General features: G+C 38.6%; 1 protein-coding gene across 3 annotated transcripts in view; it reads left to right on the forward strand.

Annotated features, from left to right (window-relative positions):
• Positions 1-2160: 2160 nt before the first annotated feature.
• The window catches only part of LOC121300700 (CREB-binding protein-like), a 33310-nt gene continuing 11384 nt past the window's right edge, over positions 2161-24086 (forward strand). For all 3 annotated transcript variants that reach the window (XM_041229397.1, XM_041229400.1, XM_041229398.1), the window contains exons 1-12: positions 2161-3033; positions 12025-12662; positions 16365-16541; positions 17366-17624; positions 18544-18657; positions 20107-20349; positions 20571-20673; positions 20937-21074; positions 21254-21371; positions 22525-22696; positions 22901-22963; positions 23871-23995. In XM_041229397.1, coding sequence (XP_041085331.1) covers positions 2949-3033; positions 12025-12662; positions 16365-16541; positions 17366-17624; positions 18544-18657; positions 20107-20349; positions 20571-20673; positions 20937-21074; positions 21254-21371; positions 22525-22696; positions 22901-22963; positions 23871-23995 — 2235 coding nt within the window. In that variant the 5' untranslated portion in view covers positions 2161-2948. The remainder of the gene's footprint in view (positions 3034-12024; positions 12663-16364; positions 16542-17365; positions 17625-18543; positions 18658-20106; positions 20350-20570; positions 20674-20936; positions 21075-21253; positions 21372-22524; positions 22697-22900; positions 22964-23870; positions 23996-24086) is intronic.

Here is a 24086-nt window from a genome sequence, read left to right on the forward strand (position 1 = left end):
GGCATTTTTTGCAATGCATTTGCTGATTAGCAGCTTTAATTACATTGCAAATAAAACAGAGTTCCTTGTTTTGTAAAACGAGCTGAATTGAGTGACTTGACATGGGCTGGAATAGCAACACCGGTCCTGTTGCGTAGCAAAACCATCATTACATGTTTAGGTATTGGAAAATAAACAATTAGGTTCATAGGAGCTGATCAGATATTCGGTCGGTTTTAAAACTAGCATGACATGATTGGAAGATGTGGAATGGAAAAAAAAGTAGCATCCATGCACGTTCTGAGCTTCTCCAACGCAAACTAGAAACAAAGACGGATGCATTCGAGCTTTTGCTTGGAACCAAAAGCCTAGCTGTTATTTTCCAGTGTACCATAGTTATGGTGCGTGTAAAATAGGATTCCATATGTAGTATAGCATGAATGTTAGTTGTTAAATCGACCGATTTACGACTCCTTTTTTTATCTTAATTGTTTGTTTAGCTGGGAAACGTGGAAACTTATCATAACTTTGAAAAAAAAATAACTCAAAGAATACCATGAGAAAAAAAAAAAAGTGATTTAATTGGAGGGTGATGCAACAAGTCCCACTGGCTATATTCAAAAGCTAACAATACACCATGTGTTGCGTTGGTTTGGCTTAAGAAGAGACTTATTCTATTTCAAGACGGAGCATACATGCCCAAATCAGAACAGCATTCCCTGCCTAGATATGTCAACTTATAAGCACAGCAAAATGTTCGTACAGGTGTGGTGTTAATCTGTGGTACATGTTAAACCTTATGTCATTTTTAGCTTAGAAAACAAGTCAATCACCATCTGAAAGTGGTGCTATGCACTGGTTATTTTTGAATATCATTTTTTTTTTTTTTTTTTTTCCACAATTCCGCAAATGTGCGTGACTTTAACTGATGACCAAAAATTGGGTTATACAAAATTGTAAACCTATACGATTTTGTGGGTTAACTACAGTTTGTCTTGTTTGTAGTGATTTGTGCAGTAGTCAATCACAGTATTGACAGTGTGCCATTTTTTGACATTAACGCTAAGCCTACCACATTCTGATGATGTATCACTTTCTGGCACTACACCGGTCCCGGCCTATATACCAGAATTTTTTAAAAGATAATTATACAACTTGAATCACAGATTATTATTATTATTATTATTATTATTATTATTATTATTATTATTATTATTAAAAGATTTGTCTAGGTGCAATAAATTACAGAGACATAGATTTTGGTCGAGTTGTTTCGGTCTTCCAAGCGCTGCAGTCCTCATACACTTGCTCTTATTTAGTACTGGAACGACAGGGTTTATACCTCTGTTTGACAATAGGAAAACACCCATCAGATCGCACTTGATTGCACCTGTACCAAAATCTGATGATGTATCACTGTCTGACATTACACTGGTCAAGTTTTTGTGTGCATACCACATTCTAACACTACACCGGTAGTAGACCTAAACTTTGAGCAAAAGAATATACTCAACAAATGTGATCACTCTGGGTGATTGTCAGGAGACTGGTGTCATTTTTTTTGTTTGTTTTAAACTTGTGAACCTCTTAAGGTATTGTGGTTAGACCCAGATAGACTGTGCTTTGCATGGCTTTTAGAAAAGATTGAAGTATGGTTCATGGAAGCTTGTTAGATTACGTGGTGATGTTTGCTGTAGTAAATGAATCCATATACTGTGAATGTAAGTGAGGGGCTGTAATCATGCTTCATTACCTACCTATTATTGTAAGCTTTTTTTAAAAGTAAATATTTATAATAGTTACAAAATAATTTAAGGTTTACTCATATTTAATGGCTTAGTCTTCAAATCAAGGTGGTGCAGAGATTAACCTTTTCAAAGTAATGATAAGGGAAGCTGTTGAAATGGTACTTAACCAATTAAAAGATATCCCTATCTCATCCTTCATGCTCTAATAGTGGTACTATAATTCAGCACTCCAAAACACATCATGCATACTTTCTTCATAGATGTTAAGTTATGAACGCTTGTTCACCTTCGCATATTTCCGGACGCTAGGGCTTCCTTCGACTATTTCCGTGTGACGCATGGCGTAACGTTATCAGATTGCGTAGGGCGTGATTGCGCGGCCCCTCCCCTCCCCCTCCCAGTCTATCTGGAAAAATAAAAAAAAAAAACTTTTTTTTTGTATCGAAGGAATCAACAGCCGCCATCTTGTCGGGGCTCGGAGTCAGGATTTCAGGGTATAGCAATCATTTGTATTCAGAATCGGAGCGTCCGAAGTAGGTTTGAAAGGGTCCATTCTGCCGAAAATTGAAAGATTAAATCATTTTGAAGGGATTTCGTGCGAAAAAACGGGGATTGGGGCGATTTAAATAGAGAAGGAAAACCCCGTATCTTATTTCCCCTTCTAGAAAGCGCCGCTTCTCTCCGTATCTCTGCTCCTAGCAGTATTGTTTACAGGGAGCCGTTGGCGGAAGGACAGCAAGGAAGAAGCTAGGTCGAAAAACAACATATTTTTCTCTCGATACAATTTTTTTTTTTTTTTTTTTGCGAAGCAAAAAAATGCTTTTGAAACAATCCGTTTGACGCCTGTAAACGAATTCAAATATGCGTATTTAGCTATTTGTAGAGAAGAATAGCTGCAACCCCTTTTAAAGGGAATTTATTCTTTTTTTGTTTTTTGGCCATTTTTCCCTTCGGTTTTTTTTTTTTTTTTTTTTTTAATGGTTTTTCATTTGAGTTATTTTACTGATAATAATGTGGGTGTTGGGTGTTGAATTATCATGGGGTGAATGGCGGTGGCGGGGCGCTGTTGCTACCTTTTTGAGATTTTTTGTTGCGTAATCTGCTCTTGAATCAGAGTGAACAGCGCGATTTTTTTTTTTTTTTTTTATGGAGGGTGGGATATTTTATATTTCTCGGTATTTTTGTTGACAAAGTAAAACAAAAAACTCATAAGAACTCACAATGGCTGAAAACTTGCTGGACGGACCGCCTAACCCAAAGCGTCCAAAACTTAACTCACCTGCTCTTTCTGCCTCGGACAGTACAGGTAGGACGTTTTCTATATTTCTATACCGATTTTGTCTGTGCCTGTGATATTTGTAGTGCTAGCTACATGATTCCAGTCGTACAAACTAGTATAGGAATATTATTTATTATCAAAGTTGTGATTTCTGTAAAGTACAGTAGCTGTCAAATCCCTGCAATTTATATGGAAACCGTGTGCAGTAGTATCATGCAATTGCTAGGTTTTAATGGGTGTACGGTAAGTTAACAAAACAGCGTCTCTTGTGAAAATGTGCTTTTGGTTAAAACAAGGCACAAAAATAAAACAGACTACACGTCTAGATAAATGCAACTTGGACATAAACACAGATCAGGTAAGAAATATAGTGCACGCATTCGTGTACTGTTTAATAATAGCAGTTATCGGGTGCATTGATGAGCCAGGGTTTGTAAATATAGCTACTGAACGTGTCGACATTTGACAGCGCAGAGCTGAAATGAACGCTTGAAGTACCTTCATTAACATTTTCTTTTTCATGACAAGTTAGGTACAATGCAACGGCTCAAAAGTTTGGAAAGCTGTACGGCAGTACTTGGCTGTAAATTAATCTTATTTAAAAATATACGGAGTGTATGGGAATGTGATACTGGATTTCACGAAATCCTGAACTAAATTGTGCGTTAAATATTAAATATAATTATGTTTTGCAGTAATATTAATTGCGTCATCAGGTAGTCAGATACGTGACATTATAGCGTAAAGGTTGTTAGACACCACCGTATGCCTAGGATGTACAGTAGTAGAATTATCTAATTTTGGTTAGAGAAACAAACAAAACATATTGATGTGGATTATGCACTAGATTGTAAGAGCAGCATTATTGTTTGCGCGGTGTTTAAAATGTAGCATGATGTGTGTTCATTAATACGTAGCGATAAGCTAAATGAAATGTATAACTGTTCTAAATAATGCAATGCAAGTTCGCATCGCATAACAGAAAAACGTATCGAAACAAGTGTCTGACCGTGTTGTATGGAATCAGTCAGATTCATGATGTTGATGTTCGCATAAATTTAAAAATGTTTTCTTAAGTTCTAATGTTTTTACTTTGGTGCTGTACTTTGTATAGTCAGAAACCTTTATTTGTTAAAGGAACTGTATACTAATCACATTATTTAGGGCTACATTTGTGCCTTTACTGTACAATGTCTTACTGTTAGTTATGTGAAAGTTACAAACTTATTTTAACAGTAGAACACTATCAAAATAATTGTCCAGAAGGTACCACTAATATACCTGTTGTTAACTACTAGGTTTTATGTGTTTCAGGTTTTATTATTTACTCTTTCCGATGAATAATGTATGGGAGCTGCAGAAAAAATGGCACCTAAGGTTTTCTGAAATTGTTTCCGTATGCTGTTTCTCTAAGGAAATACTTAAGTTTTTTTTTTTTTTTTTTTTTTTGCTTGCAGTCATTAGAGTATTTCTTAAGTTGCTTCAGTGATATTCTACAGTAAATGACCATCACTGTTCATTCAAAATCCAGTATTTCCAGTATCTTGATTGTATGAAAACTGGTATACCTATAGTGTAAACCCCTACCCAGACTGACTAGAACGCAGTTATCAATTAGGTCATATTTTCATGCACTTTTAATTAAAGGAGATAGCAGGACTGTTCGAATTTTGTAGGCAGATCAACTAGTATACCATTTTTAGTTTCTCATTGATTTAGATTATTAGTGTTGCATTAAGTAATTCATATTCTGGTAGGATGACATAAATTGTCTGGACTCTATTTTGTTCTTATCCAGTTGGCATGGTTTACAGATTCTGGACTCTGGAGTCAGAGAAACTTTAACATTAATTTGAAAATGTTATAAATATTGGCGCACTGTAGTCTAAATGAAGTATCCCCCTAGGGTACTTGCATTATATTTGCTTGCTCAGTATCACCAGTGGAATAATAGTGTGTATTAAAACTGTATCATTCTTGTAATGCACTGCTTGGAAAGCTGTAAAGCAAGCAGCCAGATTGAAGAAGCGGACTTCGTTCAATTTTGATTACCTTTTTGTATTTGGTTCCTCAGGTTGCTTTATTGGATGTGTTGGAGCTGGAAGTTTGAATGTGTTTATAGTGCATGCTGTTATATTTACTTTGCCATATCAAAATTCACTGATATGTAGCTTGCAGTCTTTCACACCGATGTCTTTCAGGGGGCAGAAACAATAAACATCCCTGCCAGAAATGTTAGTGTAAAATGTAAAACACTAGATCGTGCAGTCTAGTCTTTTAGGTAGTTAAAATATAATTCAACTGCAGCTATGGGAAGTGTAATTATTTCCCAGTTCTGTTCCCACCAATCTGTGTGCGCACCTGCTGTTGATTCCGGGATGATTCCATCAAGCTGTTGGTGGATGGTGAAAACACTTTAATGCTACAAAATGAGTTCAAACCTTGTCTCATGTCGGATAACGCAGTATAAGAAGCCTTCTGTAAATGTTTAAACATACAGAATTATAAATCTTATCATGCTAGCATCATATTCTGCATACCAGGTACCAGATTTTTAATAATTCATTGTTTGTTTGTTTTTTTACCTGTGAAATTGCTATAAAGTACTATTGGGTGGAAAATGTAACACTAATCAATTATATATAACATTTCCATTAACTCTTTAAAACCCTGCGTGCCAGTCAAACATAGTAAAATAAGACACATACACATTTGATGTATACTTATTTTTTGTGAGCTATAACATATTTATTTTTGAAAAGAAAAACAAACATCATTCCCAATAATTGTATGTTTTTTGTAACAAGCAAAACATGCAGTGAACAATAATACACATTGTATTTATAAACAGTATAATACATACAAAACACACTTTCTGAAGAAAAAAGTTTATAAAGAAAACATAGATATGCAAGATTTATGAATAAAAAAATTCAGTAAACCATAACATGCACATTATTACTTTATCACGCTATTGTCTTGTGAAGTACTCGCTTATTTGTTGGTGCGAGTGCACAGGAATGTGAACCCCTTGAAAGCATGCAGAGACAAATGGCAGGGTGCATTGCTCTGTTGCGGTATACTGTGGTCCAGAATCAAAGGATGGTTTCAGCGCTACGTCTTAATTTTCACAGTATGAAGCCTTTTAAAGTTATTCTTTTCAAAATCCCTCTATCAAGCATTAAACTCTCTTACTTCCGATATCTGAATCAATCTTATATGTTGCTGTATTACATTTGCAATAGTAGCAAGCAAGTTATACTTAAAAGTTATACTATAAAAGTAAACAATTAGTACTGCAAGTAAGCTGTACCAAAATTATGATCACCAGTGGTTTGCTGCTGTATCTTCTATTCTTTTCAATATGCAAAATGTGATTTGAATAAAAATGTCACAGGACCAACACCCCCCCCCTCCCACGACTGCAAAACAAACATTTCACAACTATGCTGTATGCACATTGACTGACCAGGCTGAAATACATCCCGTAGAATAGACAGCAAACCTTGACGTACAGCAGGTGCTTAAGTACGACCTGGAGCTGAAGTGGTTATACATAAAATCTGTAAATAAATACAAAAGCAAGATCTTTGAACGTTTTGGTGAGAATAAAGATTGCTTTGTGCACCGTGTGAAAGTCCTCAACCAGAATGGTGTTTGCCCAACTGTTCTGCTGGATATGCTGTATCAGATGCAGCACATGGGAGAGCTGTGCTTTTGGAGAATCATGCCATCATCATTTATTGGTACCGCTGGTTTCTGGATTAGTTGCAAAACCCTGATTTGATAGTAGCTGCAAGTGGGTAAAATGCATGCTGAAAGTATTTTAGAAACCTCTTCAATTAAATACTACACCCTTATTTCTAGCTTAAAGGAATAGTAAGCCCAACGTGTTTTAAAATTGAGGAAATTCATCCTAGCAGGACCAGGCAGATAAAATTGCAGGGATTAATGCAATTTATGTTGCTTTTCAAACTGCCTTAAGCCATTTGTAAACAGCATTCACAGGATAAACTGCAGAATGTTTCCATTTGAACCTGCAGTGAATTTTTCATGTCTTAGAGTTTTCTGTAATGTAAAGCATTTTTGTGGGTTGCCTTGTTAGGCACTTGTAGATATCAGCTGTTTGTATAATATCAAAACAGCCCAATAGGTAAAGAGTACAGATTTTGTAAGCACACATACTAATTAAAGAAAAGTAAAAAAGAAACCAGGGCATGAATTTAAAAAGAAAAAAATGGAATTGCCATTTCTATACTTTAAAATGACTATGGTGTTGCCATACATTTGATTTAATCTAGGCCCAGGAGAGAGAGAGATCAAGAAATGTGCTGTTCAAATAATTTATTTTATTTGTAATATGTTATACACAAATGTACATTAAGCTTGTAGAATCCACCACAACCGCACACCCCATATGTGTGTTTTGAAAGCTCAGTTGGTTCACAGTGTGTACACGTGTTCGGTAATTGCTGGCAGTGAAAGTAACGCATTTTGCAGTGGTGTTCAATAGAACAGGAACCTTGTAGTGTAGTAAAGACTGTGTGTGGTGGACATGGAGATTGATGCTGTTGTGACACATTCCTGAGCCAGTGTTGAAATGTGAATCTCAGACAGATGGATTCGCCACACAAAATGGCTTGTTTCGTCACACACTTCTCAGTGTGCGTCCATGCAGGTTCTACTTCTCTACATCTATTGTGTCTGGTAGGCTTCAATCAGACTTTGATGACTTGTGATTTAGACAGCTTTTGTTGTACCAATATGTTTTCCCCACTAAGAGAGACTGGTCCCTATGGGATAACCTGCTTGGAAAGCCTGAAGGGATGGAAAGAATCCAGCTGTAGAATCTGAGACAGCCGGGTTAGCTTGGTTGTAATTTTGACAAGACAAATGTGCCTTCGTAATGTGTAACTTATTTATTTGTTTCCTATTAGAATGCTGTTTCAGTTAATAGCGGCTTTGAAGGCAATGCTTGGTACTGCATCAAAGGGAGCTGTGATATTTATTCATTTGTAAGCACACCCGCAATAAATAAAAGAAGATGGATAAAGGGAGGAAAAAATGCAGACTACATGCCTATTGTAGTTATATCACATGGTTAAAGCTGTTTGTGTATCTTAGTAGTAGCATAACGTGTGATTGTGTAGAAATTGGTTTTTGCAAAAACTGCGTAACCAAAATTTGGGAGTTGTTTGCTGACCACCTGGAGTTTACTCAAGTGTCCTCGGACCACCGGTTGGGAACCACTGCTGTAGACTATTATAATACGGCATTATGACCAAACTAGTTTGTTGCTTGTCTGGTGTTATAATTTCCTTTTTTGTAATTTCTTGTTATATAGGCATGACCATTGTGAACATAATCTGGCTGGTTTTACAGTTCTGTACATTTTATTTATTTATTTATTTATTTGGATGGCATTGTCTATAGCTGAATCGCTGTGCTTGTTGGTTTGGGCATTGACAGCTTTTGTTTTACCAGTTTCACATAGACAAAATAAAACGTTCAAAGCAATCTGCCGTGGAATCCTCTCTCCATCGTTTGGCTGGAGGCAACTGCTTCCTACAGACTAAAATTGCAATACTGGTAAATTTTACGTAACAATATTGCTGTGCTGTAACCAGGGCACAGATTTGACTAAGGATGGACAGATTTCACAGCAGTTTCAGGAATAGGAACTTCCAGTTGTAGAATTCCCGAAATCTCCCTGTGACATATATTTTACAAAGAGGGCAGCCATGTCAATTTAATTTTTTTACTTTTAACTTGGCACGCTAATAGTCAGCTGCCTAGGCAGCTTCCAATAACTTATTACTGTCACACTGGGGGTGATCTGTTTTTCTGAGCTGCACATGTTTCTGTTGTTGAATACTAACTTTAAAGTTGCAGTTTCTTTAGCTGACATGTTTTCAGGCAGTGTGGTTAAGAACTGGGAGCACTTTAACCCTTTGCAGTCCATTTATTCAGTAGTTGTCAGGCGCGTCAGGTCCATTTTATTTTCACATGCGCGGTTTATTTTACACGCTCTGTTTTAAAATATAATTTTTTCAAAGTAAAACATGTTTAAAAAGCATTGAATCACAAAGGAACACTCAGTACTGTGTCTACAGCCAAGCCCCACCCTATGTTCACTGTATTTCACATACCTCTTTATAGACGTGCATACTGATAAATCCTCTCCTGATCACTTGTTTTATCACCAAACTCCTCAGTAATGCGATCCGAGTCATTGTTTTATTGCTATAACATCTCCAAAAAGCTCTGCACATGTCTGATATTCTTTGAGCGCTGGATACAGAAGCAGCTACCTCCTTTTTGTCAGTTATTTCTGTAGTGGATGGGGCGATGAGATACGCACTGCCTTTTTTCAGTTGGCTCCTATCAGTCTCACTCGTTCTTTATGTCTTTTTGATGATGTCGGACAGGGTCCGACATTGGACTGTAAAGAGAAAATTGTAATGTCGGACCTGGTCTGACATAGGACTGCAGAGAGTTAATGGTTGAAATGTACCATACTCAGTTACTGAAATAGAAACACAAACCTTTTATTTGTCCAAAGGCATTGCAAGCTCACGTTTTATGTGGTGAAATCAAATGTCTGCAATGTGAGGTTCCCTGTTGATGGCAAACCTGAGGAAGAATGGTTAATGAAAACCACATGAAACAATTTCTGTCTTGAGCGCACTCAGATTTCCTTTTATCTTCTTAATTATGAGTTTCAGAAAAAGAATGTTCTACAAATGCTCACATACAAGTGATGTAATCATTATTGTAGACTGCTGGTGAATTTCCAAGAGGTCTGAAGGACAGGAGGGTATTTATTTATTTTATTATGCAATCTGATGTGATTTGATTTCTTTGTTTAGAAATTTCTCTTAGAAAGGCTTGCTGCCTGCCTTATTCTGGTCCTTTCTTGTTTGGGTGATTTATGGCCTCTTCTAAGAAGTAGATGTCCTAATTTTCAGTTCTGAAATATGGAGGATATCACCAAAGCATACTAGGATGAACACGTCTGGATCCTAGGTCTTGAGTCATCTCAATGGATTATACTGGTTTGTTATTTAAAATAAAATACATTAACTTGTATGATAATGGTATTGAAAAAGGTGCTACTGCACTGAATTGACATTAAATCCTACCCTTTTTGAAATGGAGATCTGCAGAGCCGTAGAGACAGCCTTGCTGAATAAAATCTTAACATCCCCTGAATTATTGTAAGAGTACATGCCCCAACGATATGAAAGACACAAGCTGTGAAATGGCAAAACAAAGCTGTTGTACTCCCAGTGATACAGTTAAAGTGTTCCAGCTGTGAAAAGGCTGTCCCAGCATGCGTGTGCTATCTGTGCACTATCATGCAAAGACTGTCTGCTCCGGTAATTGATTGAAACCTGACACTTCAGCAGGAAGCAGAGTGCCTCTCTAAACTCTCTAGTAGTGTGTTATCTGACCACATTTCCAGTGATTTTCCCTTTTCTGTAGTGAGTCAACAAATAGAGGGCTCTGGTAGGGCAGTGGTTTGTGTATTATCTTTCGGCTTGGGCATCATGACATGATGTACTGTTCTTGCCATGTGCAACCGCAGGCTATTGTCTGTTTTTTTTATGTGCTGCTTATAAAGAATGTCCTGTTTTGTTTAGAGTCGCTGTATTGGTGTCATTCAATTCAGAGTGATATAGTAAATATAAAAGATCCTGGCAACCCAGTTATGGTCCAGCAGATTTATAAGATCATAGAAATGCTGAAATAAACACATTACAGTAGACATCTAATTGAATTATGGTTTTATTCAAATAAAACAAAGTGCAAGCAGGATGAGTGTTTAAAGAGTTGCTATGTAAATGTCATTTCGATAAATTGAATCCTCATAGAATTTAAGCAGCACAAAGTATACATTTAGAAATTAGGTTTACTCACTCACCCCAAATTCTTAGTGGCAATATATTGGAAGGTGATAATCTTTTTGGGGGGAATTAAGTGAACCTTGCTTTCTTCTAAAAACTATTTTGCACAGCAGTTTTAACTTATTTTGCAGCCTGAAGGGATTTCAAATTGTACTTAAGTGTAGTTTGGCTACCATTTTTCCATTGTTTGAGTTATTTTTAGCATTTGCAGGAACTAAATATCTGAGAGGCTTTCAAGTACTGGAATTTGCTGGGACTAAGGAGTGCTGAAACCAAAACAATGGCTTGTAATGGGCAGTCTTCCAGGATTGGGACCTCGGTAATGTGTGCTAACAGAAGACTTGGCAATAAGCCGTTCATTGAAATGAACTCGTGGAAAGTGAAGGAGAGTAACACATGCTGTGAAACACTTCCTGCAACATGCCTGCTGCTAGTGCTGCTGCTGGGTTTGTAAAAGGAAGCGTGGTTTTGCAGTGTTATCGTCTTGGCAGTGAGGTTGTCTATTGAGGTTACAGTAACAAGATTTCAATCAAGTTCATTGATCTTAGTCGGGCGGATTCCAACAGCTTCACTGGAGTTAAGACTCTAAATTGAATTCTACTGGCTGAGCCAGATAACATTCTGGTGGCAGGTTCGGACCAACAACCAACCAGAGGTAATTTTATAGTGAAGGTTTTTTAAAGGGATTGGCAATAGATTAAACAAATAGTCAAGAAAAACTTGACAGCCGCTTGAAAGGTGTTTTATTACTTAATTATTTAATTCCAACTTTATTTTTGCTAACTAGGACCACAGTGCTTCTGTGATAAAGTGAATCAAGTTCTGTTCCACAGTTATCCCATTAATTAGGCTATCGCAGACAAATTTGACTATGGATTTGAACATCTTTCATCTAGCTGTTTACTCTAAAAATCATCCTGAGTGCCCATCCATTCCAGACTCTCCACATCTATAGCCATGACTGGGATATTGGCTGCAGGGAAAACCTGTTGCTTCTCCTGGGCAGCCTGTAACAAATATAATCAGAATTGTATGTTTTTATTTAGAGATGTTACAGTGGTGTGTAAACTGACCAGAATTTTAACAGTTATTTATTTGTTCTACTTTTTAGATTTTGGATCCCTGTTTGATCTTGAGAACGACCTTCCTGATGAGTTGATCCCTAATGGAGGCGATCTGAACATGCTAAGCATGCTGCCTAATAGCGGTGGAGCAGGCGGAGTAGGGAACATGGTCCAGGATGCTGCTTCTAAACACAAGCAGCTCTCCGAGCTCCTGCGCACTGGGAATGGCTCCAGCAGTCCCCAGACTGGGATGGGGGGCCAACAGAGTGTTACAGGGGGCCTGGCCAGTCTGGGTGTCATGGGCAAGAACCCCCTGAGTCAGGGGCTGCAGGTATCCAGCAGCTCCACCACAGCCACCTCCCAGAAACAGGTTAACATGATCAGCAGTGCCTCTGCTGGTTCTGCCACTCAGACCGGGATGGGCATTAACCCTGGCTTCAATCAGGCCCTACATAACAACACCCAGGGCCATGGGCTCCTGAACCATAACTCCCAGGCAGGGCAGGTGATGAACGGCTCCATGGGGTCTGTGGGTCGTGGCAGGGGGGCGGCTGGCATGCAGTACACAAATCCGGGTATATCTGGAGGAGCAGGCAGCGTGCTGGCTGAGACTCTGAGCCAGGGCACTTCGCAGCTGGGAGGACACACCGGGATGAATGCACAGCAAGCTGGATCCATGGCCAAGGTGAGTGCTGTTGTTGGTGATGCTCCTCTTTGGTGCTGGTTTTGAAAGCTAAAGAGATCAAATGTGTGTGTTTATTTTATAAAATAAATAAAACACTGTACATTTAAAAAAGGCCTGAGGTCTGAAATTCCAGTAATGCATCCAGTTCTATGGCAGATGCTGCAAAGATCGAGTGTGTTGTTTCTCTCAAAGCTGTGAATGGCTTGAAGGCCTTTAGAACACACCTGCCACAGTCCAAACAACCTTGTGATATGTTCTCTTTGTGGTTAGCAGGTGTAGTCTCACTCAGTTGCTGAATGGTGTCTACTGGTGGATGTGATGAGTGTTTGTGTTGAGTGTAAATATTCAGCCAGGGGCCTGCAGAGTGATACTCAATGACTCTGTTGAAGCTGCCCTCACAGTGACCTCCACTGTCACCAGAGGTTTTTGGCAGAGTGACTTCATTCATTATAGTAGAATCAAGAAAGAAGTTGGGTGTGAACTTTAACCCTTTTCTCTCCGTTTATTCAGCGCCTGTCAGGCATGTCGGGTCCAATTTATTTTCACACGCGTTGTTTATTTTACACTTGCTGTTTTAAATTTTTTTTCCCCAGTAAAACTGGTTTAAATGGCATTGCAATGCTAAGCGACATCAGTACTGCATCTCTAGCAAAGCCCCACCCTGTGTTCACTGTATTTTTCACATACGTCTTTACAGACGTGCATACTGATAAATCCTCTCATCACCAAACTTCTCAATAATGCGATCCAAGTCATTATTTTATTACTATAACATCTCAAAATGCTCTGCAAATGTCTGTGATATTCTTTGAGCGCTGGATGCAGAAGCAGCTACCTCCTTTGTTTATGTCTGCTTGTCTCTATATGGTGCAGCTGCTAGGGCTATTGCTCACACGCCCCCTTTTTTTTGTTTTTGGTTTCATTCGGCCATTGAATGGTTCTCTCTCCTTTTTCCGGAGAAAAAACGACTAGAGACCTGTGCTTTACGTCTTTTCGATGATGTCGGACAGGGTCCGACATTGGACCGGAAAGGGAAAATCGTAATGTCGGACCTGGTCCAACTTAGGACCGCAAGGGGTTAATGAATGTTCAAGTACAAGTGTAGCAGGGCTGTCAGTTAAGCCTCCAATAGCAATCGGTTAATTGTGCACACAAAATATAAGCATTCGAATAAATATCAATGATTGTACCGCCCACATGCCTTTAACGAGGGGTAATTAACTGGAACATAGATTTCTGCGTGGTACTGTAGGAGTACCAGCATAAAAATGTTTTATCTAGACCTGTCTGAACCGGTTCCTTTGGAACCGGGTACCCAGTTCCTGCTGGGGAACCAAGGAACCGGATACAAATATCAAGGCTGTGGTTCCAGTGAGGTGTGTGTTTTTTTTTTTTTTTAAATAAAACTGATTATTAAAAAACATCAATTAATGGTCAAAGACTTTAATTTCTGTCAAATGCATTTCATAACTATAATGAACACGTTCATACTAGAAACAAAACTGGAAAAACACGCACTAGACTGTATATTTGTGTTTTATTGTCCTTGTTTTAGACGACTGTCTGATCACGGCTGTAAGTTTAGTTGATTGTTTTTTGTTCTGTGATTTTTGTGGTCTTTCCAGTGTTTATGCTGACCATAGAACTGTAGCACTAGTGCTTGTTTGTAAGATGCCAACACCCCCCTCCTCCCTCCTTCTGCTCACACATTGACATACGGACATGTTTTTCTAAATAGTTTGGGAATCTGACTCAAAATACCTGATTCCACGGACATATGCTCAATTCCAAAAATCTCCTCAAATGCACATCATTAGTGTGATCAGCTGTGGTCTGCCCTGATTGTACTTACATCGACTAGATGTGGCCCTCAGTCAGGAAACGCAGACAGAGCATGCAGCCCAAAAAAAAAAAAAAAAAAAAAAAAAAAAAAAAAAAACAGTATTTTTCCCAGGTTTAACAGTTCATTTTGTAATGCCAAAGAGGCGCAAACAATATACAGTGAGTTTTCTTCAGTGTGCACAATTTACTTGCATGTTGTTTGTCAGGAATACAAGCCTGTCATCCTGCTCTTGATCCAAGGCGGTGTACTTTTTGTTTAAATCGAATACACAGAGGACATGTACTTGCAAAGCATTTTCAAAACTGATTTGCTGGTAGGATGGGACCAAGAAATCAGATGCCAATTAACATCAGCAGGAGAAGAGCACGCCTACGACTTTGGCAGAAATACTGTAAATAACAAGGCAGGGCCTGCGTTCAGTACCGTTTTGTTGATAAGCTTAAATAATGTGATTAACTATGCGCCTTACAAAAATGTAATTATTTTATCGATTTGTCCAGTATTTGTCGAGGAATGGATTCGATTTAAAAAATCAATTTGATGTAATCTTAGCGGCCCTAAAGTGTAGCTTTTGGCTTGTGTGGCAAGTTTCTGAATCTCTCGTACTGTAAGGAATCACAACTAGAAAAATTATTTTTCTGATCTAGTGTCAATACCTAATTCACTGGAATTGGTTTCTATAAACATTTTGGTGCTGTACATTTAACTGATTCACCTTGGTGTTTTACCATAAAAATAACTGGATTTCTATATTATAATTAAGTGTTGGTTTCCTTGAACAGATAAGATGCAGGGTGCTCAAAGCATGTTTTTTCTGTCTTCATGAGGAATTTCAGACTCAGTCATGGCACACTTTGCTCAGTTGACATCTTGCCACTAGTGGCAGACAAAGAAAATGCATTTTATTCAGGTAGTAGGCTAGTAACTGTGTTTCTTGCTCTGGCTGCATAGCAGTGCAGTTGACATGCCAATAAGGAAAACCTTCTGCAAATCATGTTAAGTGGACAGTGCGTGCTTTATGATGTGGGGGTGGAGAGCACTCGACCAGGCGAAATCGAATAAAACATTTTCATTTGTCACCCTCATCTGGCTTTCAAGTACTTTGCTAAGTGTTGTGTGTTAGTTGGAAGCAGTTTGGCTTTCTCAAGTCTCAACTCCTCTTTTTTTTTTTTTTTACACTTGGAGCTTTTCTCCTACCCAAACTTATGTTTACACTGCAGTGTTTCTGGACAGACATTAGTTCATTCTCCAACTTTCTTTTTTCGTACTTTTGTTTTGGACAGTTTTTTTTGTATCTTGTTTTAGATTCATGTTTTTTACTTAAATATTGATCAAATGATTACTTTTCTACTGTACAGTAAAGTGCAACCAATTGTGGTACAGATATTGCATATTATATAAAGTAGAAGTTTGCTTTCAATACATAAAATAATTAGGTCAGTTTACTGAATGTTTTGTGTGCGCTGTAGTACAGTACATTTTAGCAGGGCACAGTTCTGTAACTGCCAGACCTATGAAATAATGGTGACTGGTTAATAGTCTAACAGTTCATTGTGTTTGCTAAATTGTGATACTACTTGCTAACATTGTATTAGAGTTGTGTATCATGATACATGAATAGCCACTTAGTGCAGTAACTACACAAATATGCACAATTTAAGTTTTGCATTTTAACCATTATCTTTATTACAATACACAAAGTAGCCCATCAGGATTACAGCATACATCATGATACATATTGTATTGTGACTTGCATATTATGATCACTACCATTATTGTTGTATCAATAATTGTATAAAATAGTTAATTTCCAAATGCGTTTGGATTAAGCAGCTTTTAATTCGTCTTGTTCTTTTCAGATGGGTTTGCCTGGAAACGGCGGCCCTTTTGGACAGCCATATGGACAAAGTGCTGGGCAACAACTGGGAGCTGCTGGTGTGAACCCCCAGTTACAGAACAAAGTCGGCCTCTCAAACAGCCTGCCACCCTTTCCCAGTGACCTTAAGGGAGCTGCCGTTACCAGCGTGCCAAACTTGGTGAGGCACACATTTACGTTTCTAAACTTCAATATTTAAAAAAGTGATTTATACATGCTTCATAATTATTTATATATCAGCTTTAAAAACTTTAAACATGGGGGCTCCCGAGTGGCGCATCCAGTAAAGGTGCTCCAAGTGGAGTGCAGGATGTGCCCTGTAGCCTGCATATCGCAGATTTGAATCCATGCTATGTCACTGCTGATCGTGACCAGGGGTTCCTATGGGGCAGCACACAATTGGCTGAGTGCTGCCCAGATAGGGAGGGCTTAGATTGGCAGGGGAATCCACGTTCGCCGTGCACCAGTGACCCCTGTGGCCGATAGGGCGCTTGGGGCTCTGCGAGTGGAGCCATCGGATCTGTGTTGTCCTCCGACACTATAGGCCTAGTGGCCTTGCTGTGGATCTGCAGTGCGAAAAATGACTGATTGGTAGGAGCACGTTTCGGAGGACACGTGTTCCAGCCTCTGATTCCCGAGTTGCCAGGGGGTTGCAGTGGTGAACAAGGATACAAATAACAATTGGGGAGAAAATCTGGGTAAAAACCGTTGGCGACGACTACAGAAGAAAAAAAAAAATGTGTGTGTGTGTGTATACATAATATATATATATATATGTATATATATATATATATATATATATATATATATATATGAATAGATCATATCTATATGTATAAATATAACTATTAATCTCCGGAAATTTAAAACGTTTGGCCTCTCCGTAATTCCAAAACTAGCATCATGGACCATAGTTCCAAAACAGTACTGATATTTTTTAAATAAATAACTTAATAATTTTAAAAATGCTTGTTTTATTCTCAGATGCAGCAGCAGCAACCCCAGCAGCAGGTGCCGTCGGTGGGGATGGTCCCAACTCAGGGTGTCTCCACAGGCCCCACCGCTGACCCTGAGAAGCGCAAACTGATACAGCAGCAGCTGGTTCTACTGCTCCATGCCCACAAGTGTCAGCGCCGCGAACAGGCCAATGGGGAGGTGCGCCAGTGTGCCCTACCACACTGTAGGACCATGAAGAATGTCCTCAACCACATGACGCACTGTCAGGCTGGGAAATCCTGCCAGGGTAAGCAGAGAGCTGAGCTGCTGTGAGAATATGTGCAACATGGCACAGTTCAACATGTGTGTAGTTAACTGTTTTTTATTTATTTTTTAATCATTTACTGGGGTCCAGACCCCCTGGGGCTAGCCGGGAGATGGTTTTACGGGGGGCCATATCACATACAGCAAATTTTCTCCCAAATGACCCTACCAAACAATGTTCCTCAGACCGGGAGGTCAATTAACTTAAACAAATGCTGCTGTTAGGAGTTTGGGGTTATTAATATACATTTAAAAAAACTTAGAAAATGGAGCTTCTCTGTTGGCTGACTTTTGAGAAATCACTGTTTTAAAGCTACCAACTGTAAAATGGTTCAATTTGATCCATCATTTACCTAATATGGTATGAATTTGAGTTTGCTGATCTAAAAAAAATCATTACATAATTAATAATCGGTTCAGTTTAACCTTTTTTTTATATAAATTCTTTCCTGTTTCTCAACCTGTCTGTTTTCTCGTTTGCATTTGTTAACACTGTTGGCTAATAAGACGCTGTTGCTATTTAACAAATCCACACTGCTTGGGTAAAGAGATTTTTATAGCTGGTGGTCTGAAAAATCAAACTCAGAAGTGTGAAATTCTTGTTTTTCAACATTATGAATTCCTTTAAAAGTAAGTCTGTCTCAGTTGAGTTTTAGTTGGTCAGTTTGGCTATATGCTTTTAACTGAACTGCAGTTTAGTTGCAAAATTCAAAGTGAGATCTCAATTGAATATTTCCCTCAGTTACTGAAATGGGATTTGAGTTTCTTGTGTTGGACTCATTGTTTGGGGTCTAAACTACTAGAAATTGAGGTGGAAAAGGTGTATGTGAAGCTGCCATCATCTCTCTTCTGTGTTACCCGAAAAAGTAACGCTAAATAGAAATTTCTGTCCAATTTTTCAGTTGCTCATTGTGCGTCTTCACGACAAATCATCTCTCACTGGAAGAATTGCACTCGACACGACTGTCCTGTCTGTCTCCCCCTGAAAAACGCCAGTGACAAAAGAAACCAGCAGCGTAAGTGAACGCTTTCCATACTGCTACTACCGATTTCTACCCCTCTACGTTGAATGTAGTACCCTTGCAGCATTTTTGGGTTGATCTTGATGTTGCATGTTGAGGCTGACTTCTGTCAGTCTTACCACACAAAAGGTCTTCCCACTTATTTTTAATGGGTGGTGTGCAGGCTATAAATACTGAGATTGGACTATTGCTCTCATTTTGGGGACTTGTTAGGAAACTAAATATTGGTTTAACACACAGGTGTCCGTCCAAGGAAAGTTTTAGTTAGTTTAATGTCCTTAAAATCAGTTCAGAGCACATCAGAGCGATTGTCTTTGGCAGAAACCCCCTTTCTCCTTCTAAATTGTCTTATTTACTCCGCTGTTCTTTCATTAACATCCTTTTCAATCATGTTTGATTTGTTTTGCATCATTTTCGGTCTTTTGTATTTAACACCAGATTTATCATGTTTGAGTATGTGTTGGTGTTTATATTTTGATTCTGTTTTTTAGGGTTTTTTTCTAAATCTGGGACTATGGAATAAAAAAATATATAACTCGACTTGAGTTTAGCTTGACACCCAAGTCTGAAGTGTTTAACTATTTTGTTATTAAACCCAGACAAATTAAATAATCACCTGCTGTATTAGAGTGTACCTATGTGGCGCCATCTGCTGTTTAAATATAAAAAGGTGTAGAAGCTTGGTTATGTGTAAGCATGTGCAGGAGATGGATTCCTGTAGGGCTGGAAATCTGAGAGGGAGGGAGGGGCGGAGCTCTTTTATTCAAGAGAGTAGCTGTCATTGGTTAATCCTTCAATGAATCATGTAAATCACTACACACATACACACCAGCTTGGTGCTTACTGCCTGTTCCTGATAAGGAGAATTTTTTTATTTTATTTTTTTCAATGTATCCAATAGTTTGGGTTTTTTTTGCAGATTTTTTCATTCTTAACCCTGAAATGAGCAATTTGAACAGTTTTCAAAACAATTTTTGCCTTATTTTTTAAAATACACATTTTTATTGTTATGGAAAGCGGAAATAACTTGAATAACCTGACAAAACACACACACACACAAGATGACCCGGTCTGTCAAGCACATTTCTTAGGGACTGCTGCCATCTGCTAGTGAAAGTCAAAACTGCAGACAGCTTTACTCAACTTATTTATTAACTGAAGCGTGTTAAAGAAGTGTTAAACTTTGCAGATGCACATATAAGCGCCTGCACGCTATTCTCACGAGAGTGACAAATTTTCACTTTCATGTGCCCCACGTGGAAATCGTGGGATAAGCAGCTGGGTGGTTAAAAGCTAGATTTTTTCATGTGTGTGCATTATGGATTAAAATTGAGTTGTAAATATTTAATTTGCTAATGACGGCAGTAGCTGAATTGTAAAATTCCCTTAGATTCTACAGCTTCCACAATGCTTAAATCCTGGTTGATTTTCTGTGTCTTGCAGCTCTGTTGGGATCTCCCAGCGCAGGCTTGCCAAACTCCATCAGCACAGTAGGTACAGGCCAGCAGAGCACGCCCACTATCAACAGCACTAACTCCATCGACCCCAGCTCCATGCAGCGAGCCTACGCTGCTCTCGGGCTACCCTATGGTAACCAGACACAGTCTCAGACACAGCCTCAGGTACCTGGTCAGCAGACCTCACAGACCCAGCCCCATCAGCAGATGAGATCCATCAACACACTAGGTAACCGCTTCATTTACTTCCCTTTGCCTGCACAGTAACTCACAGGGTGATGCATTTTGTTAACTGGTATAAAAGTCAAGCCTATATTGCATTTACTACTGTCACCAGCATTGGAATGGGAAATTTCTGAAAATGAGCGTTCATATTCCTGTTACCCTAATATAAATATTCAGTTTGTTTGTGAACATTACAGCTGACCTTATGCTTTTTTTCACTCCAAGGCACTAACCAGATGAACCTAGGAGGAATGGGAGTCTCTGCTCCTGATCAGCAGACCAATCTCTTATCTGACTCTGCTCTTCCTTCCACACTCGGTACTCCAAAGTAAGTGAAAGAGTGCAAGGGGGAGGAGCTATAGATTTCACTGTTTTGAGTTATTAGATTCATCACTGTAGACAGATATAGGGCTCCAGCCCTGAATCAACTCCAATAGTGTCTGTGCTGCACTTTCAGTGGTACCAAATTTGGGTTGGATTAATTGTATTAATTGAATTGTTTATCATTCATATTGCCATTGTTTTATGACAGTTTTCAGGAAAAGCAGCTTCTGAAGTGTTTTTTTATTTTTTTATTTTATTTTCTTGCAGTCAGTTAATGCTTGATGGCACAAGTGTGGGCAATATGGCGAACCTTCCCACTGCAGCTCCCCTCTCTGCCACAGGGGTACGGAAAGCCTGGCACGAACACGTCACTCAGGACCTGCGCAATCACTTGGTGCATAAACTGTAAGTGTACAAGAGACAGAAATTAGAGTGGGGGACAGTTTTAGCGTGGTAGTTGGAGTTAAGAACTGGGAGTCAATGTGACTTAGTGATTAGAGCTGAGGGAGTGGACGTGTGGGAGCACTGTATTATGGAGTTTAGTGCAATGTGTGTTTTTTTTTTTTTCCTCTTCCCTCCTCCAGTGTCCAAGCTATATTCCCCACACCAGACCCTGCTGCCCTGAAAGACAGACGAATGGAAAACTTAGTGGCCTATGCACGCAAAGTTGAAGGAGATATGTATGAATCGGCAAATAGCAGGGTATGTGAATGAAACTATTTCTTCTGTGGTATGACTAAGGCCCTGTGTAAATCGCTTGCACAGAAATTGGGATATTAGCCCAGTACCGTGATTTTTAATTATTTTTTTCCAATATTCTTAAATACATTATTTCATAATTTGTATTTCATAAAAAAAAAAAAAAATTACAAAGTGCCTGTGCGTACTATTTGCTATGCACATAGTGCTGTGCAGTGATTGTCATGTGGCTATGCAGTCTAGGCAGGAAATAAAAATACTACACTGTAAACCAAGAAAATAGGTGTCACTAAAAAGGCTACAAATGTGTCTGCAGCAGACTGTGTAAAGCAGCATCCAGCAGAGGTTTACACAGCAATGGAGGTAACCTTCTGTATGTCCTGCAACGTTGCTGTAGGTCACTACTGAAAATTGTCTGATGCATTTAGATTCAAGTATTTACTGATAGAGAAAGGTGGAAATTCCAGAGCAGTCCCACAACTGCTTTACTTGCAAAGAAACATAAAATGGTGACTTCATGTTTTCAAAAGTCCACTGAAACCCATGAAGCACGAAACGCATTACATTTTGACCTGACGGAGGCATTTGTGAATATATTCCTCTGGACAACCAAAACTTACGTAAATTCTTCAGACTGAGTGTAGCAAATGGTGGAGTGATTCCTTCGTCAGCCCAGCTGAGATGAGAATACTTCCCTAAAGTTGCAGAGTATCACAAGCAGGAGGTTATGGAATTGGTAAGTCTGGTTGGTTGTCAGTGGTCACTGACAAGTTGACTGTACACTCTGCTGTACACTCTCTCATCCTAAGGTGTTTGCTGTAGCGCACACTTTTTTTTTTTTAAACTTGATTTCTTCTTTAACATGTTTTAGTGCATTGTTCTCTGGGCCCAGACAAACTGGGAGAGTTGGGCTAGATTGGTTTGAGAAGGCTGTAGATCTAACATTTTATAGCATTTGTGAATACAGGTTCATTTACAGTATTTTAAAGTATGCAGTATTTACATTCTAAAATTTTAAAAATGCAGAGTTTTAACAATCATGATGCTACAAATACTGAAAAACAAAAGAGAAAATGCAAGAGTCTCAAACAATACTGCAGTTTTGGGTTTTTTACACTTCACTGATTTGCTTCTCCTGTGTTGCACTTTATTGCAGGATGAGTATTACCACTTGCTGGCAGAGAAGATCTATAAGATACAGAAGGAACTGGAGGAGAAAAGACGGTCACGGCTGCAGAAACAGGGAATCCTGGGTAATCCGGCACCAATGGCTGCCCCTGGCAACCAACAGCCTGGATTGCCTTCTGCTCAGACTGTCAGGCCATCCAGTGAGTACCTTGTATTTGTGAAAGTGTTATCTGTACTGCTCGAGTCACTGTCTTTGGCATTTAGAAGGCAACTTCCTTGTAGTTCTTATAGTTAAGATAGACTGTTGGTGGCAGAGCATTTGTTTATCATCATATATCGTGAAATCATGAGTTACAAGCAGCAGTGAATGTTTAATTGTCTTGCTTTAAATTATTCACATTTAGATGGACCTTTGCCTATTCCCAATGTGCCAAACCAGATCATGAATTGCATGCAAGTCTCTCAAGGTATTTTTATTTATTTTTTATTTAATACATTCCATTGCCAACTAGCAACCCATGTTTTTATAGATACATAAATATATATAAAACTGTTTTCAAATGTATCTTCACACATTGGATAGAATTCATGACCAATTTACAGTTGCATAACTATCTGTAAAATAAAATAAAATTGCTGTTAGGTTCAGCTGTGCTTTTATAGACCACAGGTGTAAGCCACAGTAACACATAAAAAGACACATTTAGTTATCCCAAGTCGCTTATTTCTGAGCAGTCTGTGTCCAATAATTTTTACAATGCTTTGCTATAGTCTAGACAAAGTATAGATTTTTCTCCATTGAACTAGATGGGAAGGTGTGATTGTTGGATGCAAGGGAGCATCACTGAATCTTTTTTTTTTTTTTTTTTTTTCACAAATCTCCCAGAGAATTGGTGCTTTCCAACCATATTTAAAGAATGGTTTGTCTTGCTTGATTTAGAAGCAGGTTAATGTCAAGCATAAAACACATCTGTTTTTAAAACAATGTATTTAATGTAACACTTAATTTATTGATAGGCGCATATGGTTGAGTTTGCAGCATGATTTTTTTAGAGAAAATAATCTATGATCATGTTTGGGAAATAGTTCCTTGTTAGACAAAGTGATTTCTTGGAGAGAGAAAGAATTTTAAAAGTGGAGTAGAATTGTTAAGCCCCTTACCCAAAAGTTCTTCTCAGTAGCAAGATGTCCAAAAGAAAAAAAGAACATTGTTAAAATTGCTCTGAACCAGTGTTAATCCTGCTAATGGTGTTGGCATGCTTGGATTGTGCTCAGTGCAGTATTGTGATGTTTCATACCAAGGTATAATTAAGTTAGTGAATTCATTTTCAATTAATGAAATGGTAACTGGCGGTGTGAATTTTCTTGTTCTAGGAATTAATCAGTTTAACCCTCTGCCAATGGGGAATGTACAGATGTCACCAACACCAATGGGACCCCGTGCTGCTTCCCCAATGAACCACCCTGTGCAAATGAATAACATGGCCTCTGTTCCAGCAGTAAGCATCTCCGTATGCCTAGTGTATTCCCATGTGTGGGAAAAATGATTTATTCATAACAATATTTGTTCGGCTTTTATCTTTTGCTTTA

Source organism: Polyodon spathula, chromosome 26 (genome assembly GCF_017654505.1).
Source record: "Polyodon spathula isolate WHYD16114869_AA chromosome 26, ASM1765450v1, whole genome shotgun sequence".
NCBI lineage: Eukaryota > Metazoa > Chordata > Actinopteri > Acipenseriformes > Polyodontidae > Polyodon > Polyodon spathula.